Source organism: Eumetopias jubatus, unplaced genomic scaffold, assembly GCF_037043125.1.
Source record: "Eumetopias jubatus isolate StellerSeaLion01/CBP00866 unplaced genomic scaffold, mEumJub1_p1.0 scaffold_4, whole genome shotgun sequence".
Lineage (NCBI taxonomy): Eukaryota > Metazoa > Chordata > Mammalia > Carnivora > Otariidae > Eumetopias > Eumetopias jubatus.
In genome coordinates, this window is record NW_028274810.1 from 94,877,758 (window position 1) to 94,897,986 (window position 20,229).

Here is a 20,229-nt window from a genome sequence, read left to right on the forward strand (position 1 = left end):
GCCATTGACATCAGCCAGTTGCTCAGCCTGTGTAGGCTTCTGTTTCTTCATCTGTAAAATGGGAATAATGACCACACGCCCCCACCCCCACTCCCAATAAAAGCCAATGGTCACAGAGCTTTTCCCATGGTCCGGAACCCATGCCAAGGGCTCTACCCAAGCCATCTCAGTGAGCTCCCAAGATGGCCCCAGGAGACCAGACCTATTCCCAATGAGGCCACTCCCGGCCCTCCCTGCAGGCACGCAGCTAGTAAGCCAGGGAGGTGGGATTTGAACCCATGGCAAGCTCCAGGACCCTTGCTCTCAATAGCTACACAGTCTGCCTTTTCCCTGTCGGGGGAGAAAGGGCCATGTCAGTGAACCCGTGGGTCACTGTACGTGTGGTCGGTGTCTGGGGCTGAGTGATGAGGGGGCTGTCCAGGGAAGAGAAGTCTTTCTCCTTCCTTAGAGGTGAGGACAGGTGCACATCCCGGTGGGCACCTGCATCTCTGTGCATGCGCGCATGCGTGTGCACGGCCGCCGCTAGAGTCCTACCTGCTACGGGGCTTGTTTTGGGGTCTGTGTGGAGGTTGAACACAGGCGTTCATGTGAGGGTGCCTGTGAATTTGAGGGGGTGAGTAGGCAGGCTGTTTTTATGGGAGTATTCATTCGTGTGTGTATGGGTGACGTTGCAGCCTTGGGGTGGACGTGCATGTCCAGGGTGTCTGTGGCATCAAGATGTGTTGTGTGGATGCAGGTGTCAGAGCCTCATGGGGTTTGGTGGTGCAGGGGTGATGCGATGGGGTTATGCTTGGGTGCAGGGGGGTGGGAGACGCGGCCCCTGACTGTGGAGATGTGGCCTCTCACCTTGAGATCATGTAAGTCCTTACTGGCTGCATCCACGGATACGGTCACCTCCACGTTGGTGTCCAGGGGCCAGTGGGACTTGCCTGTGGGCACCGTCACCCGAGCTGGGTCGTAGACCATGAAAACCTCCACTCCGGGGCTCCCAGAGACTCCGAAGGTCTTGGCCCCCTTGGGCACATCACTGACAGAAAGGAGAGAGGCAAGTTTCCAGGGGGCTCAGGAGAGAGACCACAGTGGGGTAGCGGGTGGGGGCTGCCAAGCTACACAAACAGCACCCCCTAACAGCTGGACTGGGGAGCGGCAGGGGACTGCCACTGGCCAGGAGACCAGCCCAACTGGGCACCAGGCAGCCTGGGCTCCATCCCAGCTCTCCGCTGACTCCCACAGGACCCGCCCTGGGCACCTCGTCTTGGCCTCTGGCCTCAGCCTCCCCACCTGTAACATAGGACTTTGCTCTAGCGGCAGGGCCCTTTCGGAGGACCCCATGTGGGACCTAGGACCTAAGACAGACACCAGGGAGCGGAGTATGGGGCCAAACCATAGCATTTAACAACCCCCCTCTAACAGCGGTCCCCAAGGCTCCAGAGAGCAGAGACAGCAAACCCCTGGACAAACTCCAACCCCCATGCCAAGGCTTCCCATTCTGATGCCTCCAGATTCTCCAGTCCAATAGGAAACCCCCTTGGTCATCCACCTCTCACCACCTCCACCATCACCACATGATTGCTGGGCAGCCTCCTCACTGGTCTCTGCAGACCCACCTGTGGCCCCCGCCTGTCTGTTCTGCACACGGCACACTAAAGCAGATTGTGTCGTTCCTTTGCCCAAAAGCAGTGGTTCCCGGTACACTCAGTAAAAGGCAAAGTCCTCACAGTGGCTTATAAGGCCCCCTGTGATCTGCTCCCTGCCACCTCCCTGACCTCTCCTCCCCACGATGCTCCCCCTCGCCTACTCTGCTCCAGCCACACTGACCTTCCCGCTGTTCCATGAAGCTGCCCGTCTGTCCTGCCTCAGGGCCTTTGCAGTGGCTGTTCCCTCTGCATAGAATGCTCTTCCCCCAGGTGTCCACAAGACTCATTCACTTACCCTCTTCAAGGCTCTGCTTAAATGTCACCTTCTCAGTGAGCCCCCATCACCCCATTTAATGCTGCACCTTGCCCCCACCGTCTCCCCCTCCTCCCTATCCCTCTCACTCTGCTCTGATAGCTAGGCCCCCCACGTGGAGCCCATACCCTAGAGGGGAAGTTGGACAACAGCACTAAGTGTCGGTGTTTCTCCCTCCCCTGCGTGTCAGGGCTCTCCCCTGCTGTTCCCCAGGACAGAGCCATCAGCCTCACGGTCACCACTTAAGGTCAAGTCCACTTACTAGACATCCACCTGACGGCAAAGATGCTGGGCCAGAGGGGTCCTTTGATGTATCCTCCGGCCTTTATCCTTTCCTGGACCCCTGAGAACTCACCCAGATACTAAACCCTCTGGAAAAACCGAACACCCTTCCACAGCCCCCACCATGGTCACCTGTGCCCATCAAACTGCCCCCAAAGACAATGGTTGACGGTGGTCATAGTTACAACCCCAAGTCCTACTCAGCGCTTGGCTCCCTGATGCTCGGCAAGGCAGTTTTCACTCTCCTCACTTTACAGATGCGGCCGGGGCGGAGAAGGGCCCTGGGTCCCTGCAGGCTGCCGGCAAGACCCACCCACACCACCCCACATCCCCGTGCGCCGTGGTACCTTCGGGAAGCCCCATCCTGCATGCCTTTCATCCTTGTTTAATCAGTTGCCATAGGAACCCAAGTACCCCAGACACTCATCCTCTAATCTGACCCGATCTCCCATCCGCCCCCACTCCCAGACAGTCCCACAGACCATCACCCGCACGGTGGCCTCAACCACATCTCAGAGTGTGTCCTTGACCTTCATACTACCACAGAAACCTGTTCCCCGCAGTGGGCAGGGACCCCCCGCCCCGCAGCCCTCTCAATGGTGGCCACTGCCCCCCCCCACTCCCCCTATCCCCGGGCCCAGAGGTGGGCAGGGGTCCTGCGTGCTCCTCCCTGTCGTTGCCACATCATTGTCACTCTGCCCCCATTCCTGGAGGGGGTCAGCTCCTGCCACTCTCCTGCGTTGCTGCCCCCACTTATTATTTCAGCAGCCCCTTGGGTGATGGGCGAGACCCTGGCGCCTCAGCGCCTGACCGACCTCCTCTTCCAGCAAGCCTGGCCCCCGCCCTCAGCCACCCGCGCCCCGGGCAGACCCCGGACTTTGTCATTACCAAGAACGGCGCCCACCACACACTCCCCTATCCGCAGCCCCACCGATACCACCAGCCAACCAGCCAGCTCACTTCTCCAACGCGCCAGCCCCATCGAGCCCCCAGCCCCGCCGGGACCCGCAACCACTGAGGGCGGAGACCTCTCTAGCCCCATCTGGGCAGCCCTGGCCCTTCCTGGTCACAGGCTCAGAATCCCCAGCCCACCTCACGGTCACTCCCTGGCACCGCTCAACATTTCTACACACCTTCCCCTCCCTCAGACTGCCTAAGCACCGCCCCAGCGCCCAGAAAGCCCCCTCCCGCCTCCCCACTCTGCCCCTGCACTCCCGCGGCTGACCGCGTCCCACTCAGATTCCTGACCACTGACCTTGGGTGACCCTTGCCACTGCCCACAGCCTGACAACATTTCTGGGGGCTGGAGACCCGGGGAGGGAGGGGCTAGGGTATCAGGCCCGTCTTGGGGCTCCATCTCCTGGGCCCTGGGGTCAGGTCTTTGGTCTCAAGCCTGCCGATAAGGGCTCCAGCTCTGAGCCCCAAGGCTTTGGGGTCTGGGCTTTGGGATCAGGGCTGTGCGTTCTGACATCCGAGAGGAACTGGTGTGCAGCATCAGAATGAACTGGGGCCCAAGACGGGGACGGGACTGGGCTGCCCCAAATTTCTCCCTCCGTTTCTTGCCTACAACCCATCTGCCGGAGGTGGAGAGGTGGTGGGAGGTGACAGCTCGGACACCCACACCTTCGTCTCTTCGGCTCCTTTCCTCCACGGGGAAGCGCCTCAGGAGTTGTGCGAGTTTTGCATGCTGGCTGCCCAATCCTGTCTCCCCGTTGTCCCTGTAACCTGCCGCCAGTCAGGCCCTCCTCCTCGCTGTGCCATTGAAACTGCCGTGGTGCCAAATCCAGAGGTCCCTTCTCTTCTTCCTCTTGAGACCCGCCAGGGGCATCTGACCCAGATGATCGGCTGTCCTCCTTGAAACACTTCCCACCTGGCCTCTGGGACACACGGCTCTCCCCTCCTCCCCAGGCTTCTCCTTGCTGCCCTGCCCTCCTAACTGCAGGGTGCCCCAGGCAGCGGGCTGGCCCCCGTTAACCACCAGCAGTTGTGGGGGGAGGGGATAGTTAAGTTGATTATTAGTTTTACTGATACAAATGGTGTGTAGCACGCAGTATACTAACAATAGTACAATATATGTTACTCTTCATCATAAAGTTACTTGTAAATCCTATAAATCCCCCCAATTCTTACAGAATGCTTCTCAAAACCACAGCCAAACCATGCTGGCCATTCAACCACAACTCCACAAATGGAGTTACATCCCAATCTGCTCGTTCTTTCCCCCCAAAATTTGTCGTCATGAAATTTGATGCGTGACATAAACACGGACTGATACTTTCGTTTGTGTTCAAGAATAAAATGAAAGCGAAGCCCTGGAGATAAACATCACTCCATCGGTGGTGATATGAGCAACTTCTCTGCTGAGCCAGCTAATGCTGGACGAACACTTCCCTCACTTTTTGTGCCAATCACAACGTAACACACTTCTAAATTTAATCTGCGTTCATCTCCTTTTCTTCATCGAAAAAAAACCAAACAAACAATAAATGGGAGACCTGATTTGTAGACTTTGCCAATTTCCATGGTCTAGAGACTTCCACCAATGGCCAATTTCAAGTTACCAAGGCAACATCATTGAACTCAGAGTTACAAAGAAATACAATAGCACCCCGTATATAATTATTTCTCCCATACGGAGGTGAATGATCACGGGGCACAGATCCTGGTAGAGCGTAATAAAATAGTAAGGAAGCGGTGCATTCTGATTATTGTCTTTTTTTCAATATAATTTATTTACTTGTAAACACATAGAGTTTAATTTTAAATACTGTCATGGCGGGGCACCTGGGTGGCGCAGTCAGTTGAGTGACCGACTCTTGATTTTGGCTCAGGTTGTGATCTCAGGATCATGAGACTGAGCCCTGCGTGGGGCTCTGCATTCAGTACAGAGTCGGCTTGAGACTCTCTCCCCCTCTGCCCCTTCCCCTTACGTGCGCTTGCATGCGCGTGTGCTCTCTCTCTCTCAAAAACAAATGAATACTTTTTTAAATAAAAAAATTAATAAATACTATCATGGCTGTGTTTGGCAATAGGCTCATAAACTTCCTGTAAAATGGACAATCAGGTCCTCCTGGGGAAGGACCCTCCTGTACAACTAAAGGTGCGTTCTATTCACCTCTCTCCCAGCCTTCTCCAAAGGAATTCACAGCCTTTAACCAGGCGAACGTACACTGGGGAAAAGGAAATAATCGGACTTTTCCAGCTTTACTGGACACTGGCTCTGAACTGAGGCTAATTTCAGGAGATCCACATGTCATGTCCACCTGTGAGTCAGAGTAGAGGATTTTAGTGGTCAGGTAACCAAGGGGTTTAGCTCCGGTCCGGCTCCCAGTGGGTTCACTGGGTCTCCGAGCCCCTTCTGTGGTTTCCCCTACCCCCTCTGTTCCAGAACGCACAATTAGAATAGCACTCAGCAATAGGCAGTCATTCCTATGAGTGTGTCCCTGCTGGCTCCTACCCTCCTGGCCGCAGGGCTTGGTGCTCAGTCCTCTTGTCTGGTGACACTCACCCCCTTGATGATCTCCACCTGCCGCGTTGATACGCTTAGAACCCCTCCTTTCCATCTCCAGACCCTGATAGCTAATTGCTTTTTTTGAACATCTCCCTTGGGTGTCTAACAGGCACTTTAAATCTAATGTGTCCATATATACTCCTAAAGGGAACAATCCAACAAGAAGACACAACAATTGTAAATATTTATGTACCCAACATGGGAGCAGCCAGATACATAAAGCAGCTAATAACAAACATAAAGGAAGTAATTGGTAGTAATACAATAATTGTATGGAACTTTAACACCCCACTTACATCAATGGATAGATCATCCAAGCAGAAAATCAAGAAGGAAACAGTGGCTTTGAATGACACAGGGGACCAGATGGATATAACAGACGTATTCAGAACATTCCGTCCTAAGACAGCAGATTTTTATTTATTTATTGAGAGAGAGAGAGAGAATGGTAGAGCGAGAGCACGGGAGGGAAGAGGGGCAGAGGGAGAGGCAGACTCCCCGCCGAGCAGGGAGCCCGACGCGGGACTCGATCCCGGGACTCCAGGATCATGACCTGAGCCGAAGGCAGTCGCTTCACCGACTGAGCCACCCAGGTGTCCATACTACCCAAAACAACCTACAGATTTAATGCAATCTCTATCAAAATACCAACAGCATTTTTCACAGAACTATAACAAATAATCCTAAAATTTGTATGGACCACAAAAGACCCTGAAGAGCCAAAGCAATCTTGAAAAAGAAGAACAAAGCTGGAGATAACACAATTCCAGATAGCAAGATATACTACCGAGCTATAGGATTCAAAACAGTATGGTACTGGCACAAAAATAGATACAAGATCAATGGAATAGAAGAGAAAACCCAGGAATAAACCCACAATTATATGGTCAATTAATCTTCGACAAAGGAGGCAAAAATATGCGCTGGGTAGACAGTCCCTTCAACGAATGATGTTGGGAAAACTGGACAACTACCTGCAAAAGAATGAAACTGGGCCACTTTCTTACACCATACACAAAAACAAACTCAAAATGAATTAAGGACCTAAACGTGAGGCCAGAAACCATAAAAACCCTAGAAGAGAGCATAGCCAGTAATCTCTCTGACATCAGCCATAGCAACATTTTTCTAGATATGTCTCCTGAGGCAAGGGAAACAAATGCAAAAATAAACTCTTGGGACTACATCAAAATGCAAAGCTTCTGCACAGTGGAGGAAACAATCAACAAAACTAAAAGGCAACCTACTGGATGGGAGAAGATATTTGCAAATGATATATCCAATGAAGGGTTATATCCAAAGTATATAAAGAACTGATACAACTCAACACTCCCCCTGCCAAAAAAAAACCCAAATGATTCAATTAAAAATGGGAAGGAGACATGAACAGACATTTCTCCAAAGAAGACACACAGATGGCCAACAAACATATGAAGAGATGCTCAACATCTCTCATCATCAGGGAAATGCAAATCAAAACCACAGTGAGGGGGGTGGGGGGATGGGTTAGCCTGGTGATGGGTAGTAAAGAGGGCACATTCTGCGTGGAGCACTGGGTGTTATGCACAAACAATGAATCATGGAACACTACATCAAAAACTAATGATGTAATGTATGGTGATTAACATAACAATAAAAATTATTTTAAAAAAATACCACAATGAGATATCACCTCACGCCTGTCAGAATGGCTAAAATCAAAAACCCAAGAAACAACAAGTGTTGGTGAGGATGTGGAGAAAAACGAACCTTCATGCACTGTTGCTGGGAATGCAAACTGGTGCAGCCACTCTGGAAGACAGTACAGAGGTTCCTCAAAAAATTAAAAATAGAACTACCCTATGATCCAGTAATTCCACTACTGAGTACTTACCCAAGCCACACAAAAACACTAATTTGAAAAGATACATGCACCCCTAAGTTTATTGCAGCTTATCAACAATAGCCAAATTATGGAAGCAGCCCAAGTGTCCATCGATAGATAAATGGGTAAAAAAGATGTGGTATATGTATGCATATAATATTCCATTCCATATGCAATGGAATATTATACAGCCATTAAAAAAGAATAAATCTTGCCATGGATGGATCTAGAAGGTATGATGGTAAGTGAAATAAGTCAGAGAAAGACAAATACCATATGATTTCAGTCATACGTGGAATTCAAGAAACAAAACAAACGAACGAGAAAAAAAGAGACAAACTAAAAAACAGATTTTTTACTGTAGAGAACAAACGGGGGGTTACCGGGGGGGAGGTAGGCAGGGGGGATGGGGGAAATAGGTGATGGGGATTAATGAGCACACTTATCCTGATGAGCACTGAGTAATGTATAGAATTGTTGAATCACTATATTGTGTATCTGAAACACTGTATGTTAACTATACTGGAATAATTTTTATAAGAAGTTCTACTCCAAAAACCAACAATATGAATTAATTACTTAACTAATTAATTTACAGTGTCCAAAACCAAACTCCTACCTCTCCACCCCTGCCCCATCCAGGCCCGCCCAAGACCTTCCCCGGCTGCCCCATCCTCGGGTTCACTCTGGGGTCCCCTCTCTCCCTCGCACTCACGCCCAGCGCCCCAGCAAACCCTAACGACTCCACCTTCATGTCACGTCCAGAGCGGATACTCTCACCTCCCCAACGGCTAACATCCGGGGGCAGACCACCAATCGCTTTCACGTGGATTTTTACAACAGGTTGGTCTCCTGCCTCCTCTCCTGCCGCCCTCAGTCTGTTCTGGACATAACAGCAAAAGGGTCCTCTTTAAAATAAAAAAAAAAAAAAGCCCTCTGGTGTCCCTCCTGCTTGAAACCCTTCCACAGGGTCAAACTGGCTTCCTGACCACATGGCCCCCCTTTCCCCCTCCCCACAGACCCGGCTCCTTGTCTCCCTCTAGCACGCCCAGCTCACTCCCACCTCAGACCCTCTGCATCTGCAGGTCTTGCTTAGAATGTTCAGTGCGCAGATATCTGCTGGGTCCTCACCCCTCATTTCCTTCTCAGCGAGGTCTTCTCTGCCCAAGTTAGGACAGTGTTATAGGAAGACACCAGGAACCCCACACTCCCTAACCCCGTGAGCCAGCTTCATTGCCCCTGACATATTCTGCTTATTTTGACGTATTTGCTTATTGCCTGTCCCTCTTGTTTCTCCCTCTAGAATGCAGGGATTTTTTTCCACTTTACTCTCTCTAACGCTACTGTCACCTGAGCGCCCAGGTCAGTGCCTGGCATGGACCAGGAAGCTCAACAAACCCTTGTATCATGGATGAGGACAGGGAAACCCAGAAACCCAGGACTGCCCAGCTGGGAGGTGGCTGCGCTGGACTTGAATCCAACCTGCCTGGCCCCAGAACCTTTGCCCACAGAGCAAGTAGGCACGAGTCCCAGGCCCCCAGCTGGTAGCAGGAAGGTTCCCAGGTTATGCCCGACAGGTACTTGCCGCCTCAGATTCTCATTCCCTTGGGGTCCTCCGCCTGACCCATGCCCAGGCCTCGAAGAGGGGTTTCGCACTGCCTTTCCTCATCTCTCAGGCTCCCGAATCTGTGGGTGGGACCGCGGATGAAGAGCTGCTCTTGGGGGGGGGTGTAACAAGCAGGGGTGGGAGGCTGAGGGCTGCTCATTAGGAGCCTCCATCTGACACCGGCGGGCTGGCTGCCCTTCGGTGGGGTCTCATGGAGCAGCCCCCAGACCCAACCCAAACTCACGGTCAAATGAAATAATGGATTTGAAAGCACCCCTCAGATGAGAGGGTCTAAGTCATTACCATACATGTAACCACTGTGTCTTTATCATCACGTCCACGTTGATGTTGATGAGCTGGTGCCCTCTCCTTGCCCTCTGCTTCCCGGTGCCCTTCTCCTACCTCTGCAGGGGTGCGGGGTGCGGATGGGGATGGGGGAGGCGGAACCTTCTGTATTCTTGAAGACCCACTTCAAATGCCACCTCTCTACAGAAGGAAGTGTGGGTTCTATGTAGAGTGTGGGTTCAAAGCCAGTCACTCAACTGCTCTGAGCCTCTATTTCCCTCCTCTGTGAAATGGGTATAATCCAAAGAGCTACTTCCTAGAGCTGTTGGGGGGATTCCATGAGATGATGCATTTAAAGCAGGTGCTTAATAGGCATTCGGTGCCACTGCCACCGTTACTATCCCTCACCCCAGGGCCCCCCAACAGCCCAGCCCATTCGGGCCAGCTCCCTGTGTCCTTTCCTCTGTGTTCCCACAGCACTGGCTCAGACCTTCCTCGGGGCCCCGTCGCAGTCCGTCTGTGTCACCCAGAGCAGCATCCTGCCTGACTCGTGCACATCCCCACACCCCATGCCCAAACTTGGGCCTGTGTACCAGGTTCATCAAGAGACTGCAAGGAGAACAGTCAATTCTTAGAGAATCTCATAGAAGGAGGCACAGAGCATGAGGTGGGGAATTTCAAGTCATCAGGTAGTTCCCAGCCACCTGATAAGGCATGAGGACAGTGTGTTCTGCGGGTAATAGTGGGGAGGGGTACGCTGGGGTGGCTCTTTCCAGCACCTACCATGCGCCAGGCACCTGCTCAGGTTTTGACGCCCACGATCTCATCTACACTCACAACCACCCTCCCGGGTATGCATTGCTGTGCTCATTTAGCCCATGAAGAAATCTCAGAGAGGTTAAGTAACTTCCGCAGGGTCACACAACTGACAAAGGGAGGAAGGAGCAGCAGGTTTGTCTCCTATTTTATGCTGTCCTGGCTGACATTAAAATGAACGTGTGTTCCCTGAGCATGCCACCAGCCGAAACCGGAAGGATGAGTTAGTTGGGGAAAATGTAGGAAGGGAAAAGGAAAGTGTTGAAACTTTGCAACACAGCCTCCTCAACACGACTCCTTGGGAATGGAGGAGGGGGGTGTGGAGCGCAAGACAGGCATGTGGGGCACCGAGTCAGGAAAACCATGCCCCCTCTTCCCCACACGAGCTCCTGAACTTTGCAGGGATGAGGTTGGTGCAGGCCAAGAGGGTAGCACCCATGACCTCCTGGCTCCCGCTTGCCCTAAAACAATGAGTCTGTGGAGTATCTGCACAGGCCCTGGGTCAGAACAGGGTCTCAAAGATCATCTTGGCCTGCCTCCTGCCCATCGTGGGACTCTGTGCTTGAACACTTCCTGTACCAGACAACTCACTACCTCACATCCCTTTGTGCTTTGACAGCTCAGGTAATTAGAAAGCTTTTCCTTTTGCTTAGCTGCACCCTGGCTCCCCGAAGCTTCCTCCCACTGGGGTCCAGGAGGCCACACCTCACCTCCACTACTCAGAAACTTACCACCTGGTCTCTAAGGAGAAACACAACAGCCCTGGAGAAGTCCCTTCCGTGCCCTCCATTATACCTGCCGCTTGGGGATAGAGTTCACCAGCCCCCCAGGGATTGAGTTCGGGGGTTTGGGGCCCCTCTTCCCAGCCTAGGGTATGGGCAGGGAGGGCAGAATGGTGCTGACCCAGCCTCCAGCTAGTGGGTGGGGATGGGGGTATAGTGGCAAAGGACTAGTGTGCCCTGGAGCGTGGCCCAGGGCACTGTGCAGGGGAGAGGCAAAGGCAGGAGGGGAGAATAATGCAGAATTGGATGGAAAAGCTGAGGAGTGAGCCAGTGGGCAGCTCTCGAGCAGACGGGGCTGGCCAAGCCGATAGCTGCCCTCACACCTGGCCAGACACCTGCCCACTGGGTGCCCCCAAGGTGCCACCTTCCAGATGTCCTCGACTTGAAGTTTTCTGGACCAAAGCCACAAGAAATGCCATAGGGCCAGCCAGCGGGATCCAGTAAGTCCTCTCTGGTGCGGCCAGCTCTGTGGGTGCTTCTGCTGGATGCCGAGAACTGCCATGGCTGACGGTCCCACAGAGCCGGCCAGCCCCCTCCAGGCTCCAGTCCTAAAGAAAGCAGCTCCCCAGGGGCCCATGGATCTTCCAGTTAGGGCTGCTGGCTGCTATGCCTCAACACGCATTCCCTGAGCACCTGCTGTGCATCAGGCACCACGCTGGGCTCGGGGCAGGCAGAGCTGAATCACCCCGGCCCTGTCCTCGAGGGGTCCACACGGGGCAGGCATACCATGGTCTGCACCGCACTTTTATTCCATTCTAATTCCATCCCCTTGGCCCCTGCCTGCCGAGCAGGGAAGTTAGGATTCCTCTCCCCATTTTACAGAAGACGGATTGAAATTCAAAGGGGGGGGGTCACACACGGAGACACAGCGGCTGAGCTGGGATGTGACCCCACTTGGGACTGTCTCCAAAGCTCAACCTCTGCCTTGACCCCACTCCACCCCTCGAGCTGACCCAGCAACACAGAAGATTCCCAGACAATGAGGTCTTTGGGGGTTGAACTCACAGAATTTGGGATCAGGTAGACCTGGGTTCAAATCCCAGCTCTAGCATTTTGTGGGCTGTGTGACTGGGGGCAAGTCTCTCGACCTCTCTGTCTCCGTGTCTTTGTCTGCAAAATGAAGATCATAGTTGTCCGTATCTCACGGGGTTGTTGTGACACTTCGTTGAGATAGGGCCATGAGCCCTTGCTACAGTGCTGCCCACTGTCATTACGGTCACAAAAGACATGGGGCACGAGCAGATCCTGGAGAGAGGGCTGGTGGATAAGAGGACCCTCGTACCCCCCTTCACTATCCTACTTGACCAAAAATGTGGATGGTTAACATCCACCTCCTGAAGTTCTTTTCGCTCCCAGATGAAGACAGGAGTCCCTCACCGGCGGCTATGGGCTATATCACCTCCAAGTGCCAAGCCCAGCATGGACCTGGACACAGGGCAGGTGTTCAATAGCATCTGTTAAATGCCTGCCGTGGCGCAAAGGCCCCAGAAGGTCCCCCAGCTTCCCCACCCCAGTGTGGCCTTCTCCTTAGACCTTCCCCGGGTGCTGAATGTGGTCGGGGGAGGGCAATGGCTGGCCCCTTGCAGACCCCACATCACGGGCAGACATTTCCTCCTAAATCTAGAAGGGTACAGGGTGCAGCTGTGCTCTCTCTCTTTCTTTCCTTCCTTCCCAGAGATAACAATCTTGGGTAGCTTACGCCCTGTCATTGTTCAGGGAGGGGCACACCCAGGGCCTGGAAGGAGGGCCCAGGCCAGGCAGACCTTTCAAGCGGACCCCTGCTCTTCCTGGGAGTGGGGGCTGGAGAGGAGGGGCAGCAGCTCTCAGGCCGCAGACCTCCCGAGCAGAGGCACACGGAGGCCGGGGACCAGAACCTCCCTGCACGAGGACCCAAGAGCTGTGGATGGGAAGTCACCTGTGAGTCACTTCTTCCCTCTCACCCACAGGCTCCCCATCCGTAGAAAGAAAAGCATGCCTGTGCATATGCATTTCGTGGGTGATGAAACTCCTCATCTGCAAAATGGGGGCCAAGGCCACAGGTAGAAACAACAAACAATGCTATCCCCGACTTGCAGGGGCGGAACAGGCACAGAGAGGCTAAGCGATTGGCCCAAGGTCACACAGCCTGCAAGGACAAGCCTGACCCCCAGCGAGAGGTCATGACTACCAGCCACCCTGTTCTCAGCAGTCAGTGCGTTGACTCTCAGGTGGCCCCAACCCCACAGGGCTTCCTCCTCAGGGCCCCACTGAGGATGGTGCCCAGGCTTCCATCCCAGGTGAGCAACCTGGGCCCAGCCTCCTTGGCTCAGCCCGGCTTAGGCCGCACCAGCTGCACCCTCTGCAGGGTACGACTGTGGAGTTTTCAACCCTGCCTCAGCCCACCTCTGCCAGCACGGTGCCCATGACCCAGCTGGGGGTTGGCGGGGTCATCAATGGGGCTGGAGCACTTTTAGGGCTTCAAGGGGCCTTGGACTCCAATGCAGGGTGACTGGCTTCTCCGGGGCATTTGGAGGGCCGAACACAGCTCTGAGGGCCAGGCGCCCACACACTGTCTGGATGGCACCTGTCCAGGCCCACAGCTGAGGCCCCCCCTTCCTGGGCTCCCCCGGTAGCTGACGTTCTCGGCTGGGTGAGGATTTGCCAGATCCTTCTAGCCCCACAGCCCACCCACATCTTCGAGCCTCAGGACCACTTGACAGAGCTAAACAGCTGCTTAGCAGCCACCGAGAAGGGAGTAGAAGCTTCTCTGGACGGAGCAAAGCTGAGGACAACATGTCACTCGGAGAGCATCTTGGGGTCGGGAGGAATCTACCTCACCTGTGGGCAGCCCTCCCATTCCCAGCGCCTCAAGTGCTCTCTCGGGGTCCCCAGCTGGTGGGCCCACCGAGCGAGGAAGGGCAAGGACTGGGGGAGAAGGGACAGCTGGAGGTTGGCCGTGATGGGAGCTGGAAGGGAAACCAAAGGTGAAGAATGAGGATCGGTTCCAAGACCGGAAATGATGGGAGGGGCAGGGAGGGGAGGACGAGCAACTGGCTGGGAGGGGCCCCTGGTCTCAAATGGCAGGTGGCCAGGGGGACCAGGGAGGCAGGGACTCCTGTAGGATTAAAGAGTGGCTGACCTCGGAGATCTGCCCTGATGCCAACCTTTGCTGTCCCACGAACACACACTGCACCGTTCCATGTCCAGACCCCACTGCGCGTGGGGAGGACCCTGGCCGCATGGTCTCCAAGCACCTCACATTTACACCATAACATTACTTCTAATGAAGGAATGCGGTGCGGCCCAGGATGGAGCCAGGAAGAGAGATGGTCCTCACCCGGCTTTTAAACCCGGGTCCAGCCCGGCTCTCGGAGTCTGTCAGTCATTACCAATTAGTGTCTGCAGCAATCCTATAATTATCCCGTGAGCAGCACAATTATGCTTCATTGTACTTCTGCGCACGTTAAAAGCATCAATTTACTCAATGTAAACATTAAGAATATATACACCACAGGTTTTATAACTCTGTTTTGGCATTTTCCTTGTTTGAAATACACAGAACCCCAGGAAAAAGAAGCAGCCTGGAGCCTCTCTCTGGCTCCTCAGAGAGGCCCCCCAGAGTCCCTCCTCCCTGGACGCCCCAAATGCTACCCATCTGATCAGAAGAGTCTGTTTTGCTCTGATGCTTTTGCATGGCTGGGGGAGGCTTGGGAGAGATCCAGGAGGATCTCTGTCCCCCACCCAGCCAGCCTTCTCCTCCGTGCCAGAGAATAAACATCCATTATGGCCTCTAGCCTGGGGCTCTGATTCGGGCCTCTGGGCAAACAGGGCCAGACTGCACCACGAGTAGATTCCCCACACTGCCCCCCCCTTTTTTGACATGCGTCCTCTGGGGGCCACCTCCAAGCAAGGACAGGGAAAACCAGGGCGGTGTGACCAGACCCGGAGGGTCAGGACAGAGAGCAAGTTTGCTAAGGTGACGGGTCAGGGTGGGGAGTTAGTCCATCAGAGTTGGCGGGGCGGGGAATCTATAGCACATCCTGGGTTAGGGGACTTCTAAGGGTTCCCTGGGCTGGGGCACACAATTACCCCAAACACAAATATTTCTCTACACGGTCCACACAGCACCTGGGGGAAATTCATCACCCCACATGCCCACCCCCACTGGCTCTCCTGGGGGGACTTAACCTCCTGGCAGCTCAGATACTGGCAAACCTCCTCTTTGGGGGGGTGATTTCCCCCTCTATCAGCAAGGTTAAGTAGAAACCCGCTGCTTGGCCTCAGCTGGAGCCAGACACCTGGCAATGGGGGTAGAGGAGCCCCAAGTTCATCATCCTGGCCATCCCAAGCCCTGGGTGACCTTCAGGCCCCTCTTCAAACCTTCCCAGGCTGAGAATTCCATGCCCCCTTCTCTACCTATCACAGACCGGATGGACGGGAAGTTCTTCCTTACGTCTACTTCTAAACCAACTTGCTGCAGAATAAACTTCTGTTTTCTAGTTTAGAGACCCTCAGTACTTATGTCCCTAGTCAAGACCGATGCCCATGATGAAGGCTCCCAAAGGGCTGTTGAGTGGGGGTCTCTCAAAATGCTCACTCAGGACCCCAAAGGGGCACCCCCTTCCAGAGTCAACCAGAGCACCGCAGCTGTGGCCAACCCAGGCAGCTTCCTCGCCCTCTCCAGCTGGGCCAGGGCCCGAATCGGAGGATACTGAGGTGCTTGGTGATCCCAAAGGGGGTTCCCAGACAGCACTGCCCTCCGCTCCCACCACACACACAGCCTCATCTGTCCTCTGTTTGTCCCACCCTCTGAGACGCGACGGGAGGGACAGGTACTGGAAAAAGGGGGCCCGCAGAACTGTCGGAGCTGTGAGCACCTCCTCCACCTTCCAGGGGCCCTGCACACACAGGGTCTTATTTATTCCCTCCCACCCCCTTAAGCTCGGTGCTATTGTCAGATGAGGACGCCAGGGCCCAGAGCAGGACAGTGGCTTGCCCAGGGTCACACAGCCACAAACGGAGCTAGGATGAGAAGCCACATGTGTCCAGTTCCAGAATCTGGGCACTTGACCCCCCACGCGGAACTCAAGACGGGACTCAGCTCACCCTGTCGAGGCTCAGATAAGGAATGAGGCCCCGCGAGGGCCAGTGACTCGGCCGATGCCAGACAGCAAATCAGCAGCAGAGTTAGGATCAGAACCTGTGTCTCCTGGCTCCCAGGAAAATGCTTCTGGCCTTAGTCAGCAGCACCATTTAGGGCCTAAGTTTCTGAAATGACCTTCCAGAAACAACCACCCCCCGGGATGAGAGCAGAGGTCTGGAATCGGGACAGTGGGAGCCCACCAGTGACCCCTCCCCTGCCCTTGGTGTTAAAGCCGGGTGGCCAGATATAGTCAAATGTCCAGCTAAATTTGAATTTCAGCTAAGCAGTGGTTTTTAAAAACTAAGTATGTCCCGGGCGCCTGGGTGGCTCAGTTGGTTAAGCGACTGCCTTCGGCTCAGGTCATGGTCCTGGAGTCCCGGGATCGAGTCCCACATCGGGCTCTCTGCTCAGCAGGGAGTCTGCTTCTCCCTCTGACCCTCTTCCCTCTCGTGCTCTCTATCTCTCATTCTCTCTCTCTCAAATAAATAAATAAAATCTTTAAAAAAAAAAAAAAACTAAGTATGTCCCATACGACATACTAAAAATCATTATTTGATGTTTAGCTGAAATGCATACTTAACTGGGTGTCCTGTTTTCCCGTTTGCTAAGCCTGGGAAACACTATGTTAAAAGGAGAGGAGAAAATGGGATCTCGGCTGGCCACCCAGATCCAAGAGAACCAGCCCCACGCCAGGGCTCCCGATAGGACTCAGAGCCAAGGTCTGGCCTCCAAGCGTCCTGGTTCCCCCTCCTCAGCCCTGTCCCTGGGGCCCCAGGCCATTCAACCAGACTGGGACAGCACAGGAACTGAGACCCAAGAGGCAGTGGGAGCTCAGATCCCACCTTGTGACAGACTCCCCAGCCCCCACCTCCTCTGAGACGGGGACTCCCACCCTGAGCCCCTCATCTGCTGGGGCTCCAGTGCCCTCTGATCCAGCAGGAATGGAGTCCCTAGACAGTTCCAGACAGGATGGAGTCCAGAGAGAGTATCAGGGCTGGAAAAGCCCCCTGAGATCCCCAACTCCAGCTCCCTCCGTGGCCAGGTGGGGAAAATGAGACCAGGCCAGGTCCCTGGGCCCCCATCTGGGCAGAGCCAGGACAGGTCAGAGACTTGGGCCAACAGGGGAAGCTGATTCTTCTGGGGCCCCTCAGATGTCACCATGGCTCCCCTCACCGCCGACACCATCATCATCGTGGCAAAAACAAGCCCGGGTCTTGTTCTAGGTTCCTGTCCTTTATTAACTCCTTGAATCATCCCTCTGAGACTCGCTCCTGATCCCAATCACCCTGGCCGGCCTCCAGGGATGGAGCTGTCACACACCCCACACCTCTACCTCAGACAGAAGGGTTGTTGGCAAGAAACAGAGGGAGAAATTCAGGGAGGCCCGGTGCTGCTCCCCGTCTTGAGCACCAGTTCATTCTGATGTCGCAACCAGTTGCTCTCTGACGTCAGAACGCAGAGCCCGGGGCTCAGAACTAGAACCCTTACCCAGGGACTTGCGGCCAAAGACCTGACCCCGGGTACCCAGGAGAGAAGGAGCCCCAAGACGGGCCTGATACCCTAGCTCCTCCTTGATACCCAGGCTCTCCATCCCATTCCACCTGCTCGGCTCTCAGAACACCCGCCTACCAGCACCCTCCAACGTGTTCGATTTGTCCACCAGGAACCCACCCCATGGCCTCGGGGTCCTCCGGTGTGGCCCAGCCCTCGGCAGCCAGGTGGGTACCTCTCAATTCTCACCTGTAAACGTCCACAGACGTCTCAACCCCCACCACACACACAGCATAGGTGGGCTTCTTCAGGGACAGCCGCACAGGTCTCTGCGGGGCCATCCCGTGCCCCTGGGTCCTGGGCTCTGCACTTCTTATCTCCCCAGCTCCTCTCCTGGGCACCAGGTGGCCCGGAAGGAGGGTGCGTTCTCATGGGTCGGTGCTTTCCTCCTCCCTTTTAATTTCACCCTGTGACCTGATTAGCTGTCTAAGCTGAGTCCCCACCTCCTGGCTGCATGCCCAGCCCTCTCACTCAGGCCTGCCAATCCAGGAGACCAGGGGAGGAGGCGCCCCAGGTCTCTCAGAGAGATGGGAAGCGGGGGCTTCAGTCGGGGGCTCCAATGGAGCAGGGCTCAGCTGCCACCAGAAGCTCCCCGTGGGCCCTGTCTCTCCTTCCCTAGCTTTGACTCCATCCTCAGACTCTTGGCGCGTGAACCCTCACTGTCATGATGTCAGCACTTTCTGAGGGCTGATAAAGTGCCCGGTGCAGATCTGATCTCATGCATCCAAAGCACAGGGCAGTCAGACCTCCGGGGTTCAAATCCCGGCTCGGCCTCTCACAACCTATGACCTTGGGCTTCCTGTGGCTCCCTTTCCCGGCCGTGAGATGGCAGTTGTACCCGTTCCGTTGGACTGATGTGGGGATGCGTGAGCTAACGCGTAAAAGGTTTCGCACAGTGCCCGACACCTAGCATCGGCTAAAACAAATGCTCGCCACTCTTCCCAGTATCCTCATTTTACAGGGAAGAGGATCCACTGTCAGTAAGTGGGACAGCCATGGTGGACACCCAGGTCCTCCTGACTCACTAAACCACCCCCAGAAGGTGAGGGTATAGCCTTGCGCCCCAACTCCAGAGATGGCAGCAGAAGCCCCCCCCCCCCCCGCCCAGGGGAACACCCCTAGCCAGCCAGTGGGGAGGGCAGCTCCAAAGGAGCTCAGAGCAAGGGGCTGGGGGAGGGCTGATTCCTTCCTCAAAATCCCTTCTTTGCAGGCCCGCCTGTTCTCAGGGTGTCGTGGAATCCCGGTCGCTCACTTGACAAGCGTTCGCGGAGCACCTGCTCTGCAGTAGGCGTTCCTTTAGGCGATGGGGACGCAGCCAAGAAGCAAACAGACCACAGTCCCTGCTCTGATGGCGTTGACATTCTGGGAGCCACCATAAGAGTTGAGACGATGGTGGCTTGGTCCTGGGGGCAACCGTGAGCATGGGGAGGAGCGCTTGGATTCGGAACGTCACCAGAGGTCCGGTCTGGGAAGGGTGGCAGGCAGGCTGGGTGTGGGGGCTCGAGAGAAAGGGGGGAGTCGGGGAGGATGGGAGTGCTTGGACCTGCAGCAGCTGGAAGGATAGAGCTGTCATCAGAGAGACGGGGAAGGCTGGGGGTGGGCAGGGTGGGCAGGGGGCTCCTGGCCAGACAGGAAGTGTCTAGTAGACCGGTGAGGACAGCAACCCTTTACAGGTGCCTGGCTCCCTTCACAGTGGGCGTTGAGGAGGAGGAGGAGGGGAGTTCCCTCAATGTCCCTTGGGCCACAGGGCCCTCTCGTTCGCGGGCAGCAACTGCACGGGGCAGGATCAGGATGCGCAACCAGGACAGCCGCTATCCACAGGTCTGGGGTGGGAAGGACGACAAAGAGAGAGGGGGAAAGGAGCAGCACCCTTGCCTGGGGAACTGCCGGTCTGACGGGGCGGGAGGGGGACACCGTCCCTGCTCCGGGAACCTCCCACCCGAGGAGGAAGACAGGAAACATAAAAATGGTATAAGCATTTATGTGGTTACTTTTCACTTGGAAGATCTTCCTGAAACGTCTTCCTTAGGGCCAACACATCTGATGGCAAATGTTCTCCATCTGCAAAGCTCTTTACACCCAATGGCACTGACGCAAAGTCTAGGTTTACCCCCCGTGGACACAGAGCCTAGCAACACAACGCTCTGGGGGTGCACGGCAGTTCCCACCCCCAGTAACCAGAACCTGAGCCATTTGCTTCATATATAATTAATGCGGAGTGTAAGAAGCAGGCTCGCAGAGAGCACATGGGAATATTCCCATTAGAGAAGGATGGATGGACGGATGGGCAGATGGACGGATGCAAGGGAAAGAGGGAGGAAGGGAAGAGTGCAGGTTGGTGATGAAGAGCTTTCTGCAAAATGACGGTGATGATGGTGACAATGGCGAGGAGATGCTAGCAGACACCTGTCTAGCGCTGACCGTGTGCCGGGCACTGTTCTCAGCCCCTTCCGTGTCATC

General features: G+C 54.8%; 1 protein-coding gene across 1 annotated transcript in view; it reads right to left on the reverse strand.

Annotated features, from left to right (window-relative positions):
* PADI1 (peptidyl arginine deiminase 1) overlaps nt 1-18,050 on the reverse strand; it is a 36,201-nt gene extending 18,151 nt beyond the window's left edge. The window contains exons 1-2 of the mRNA XM_028108433.2: nt 17,959-18,050; nt 847-1,027 (exon numbers count right to left, since the gene is read on the reverse strand). Of these exons, the coding sequence (XP_027964234.1) occupies nt 847-1,027; nt 17,959-18,050 (273 nt within the window). The remainder of the gene's footprint in view (nt 1-846; nt 1,028-17,958) is intronic.
* Between the last annotated feature and the right edge of the window lie 2,179 nt (nt 18,051-20,229).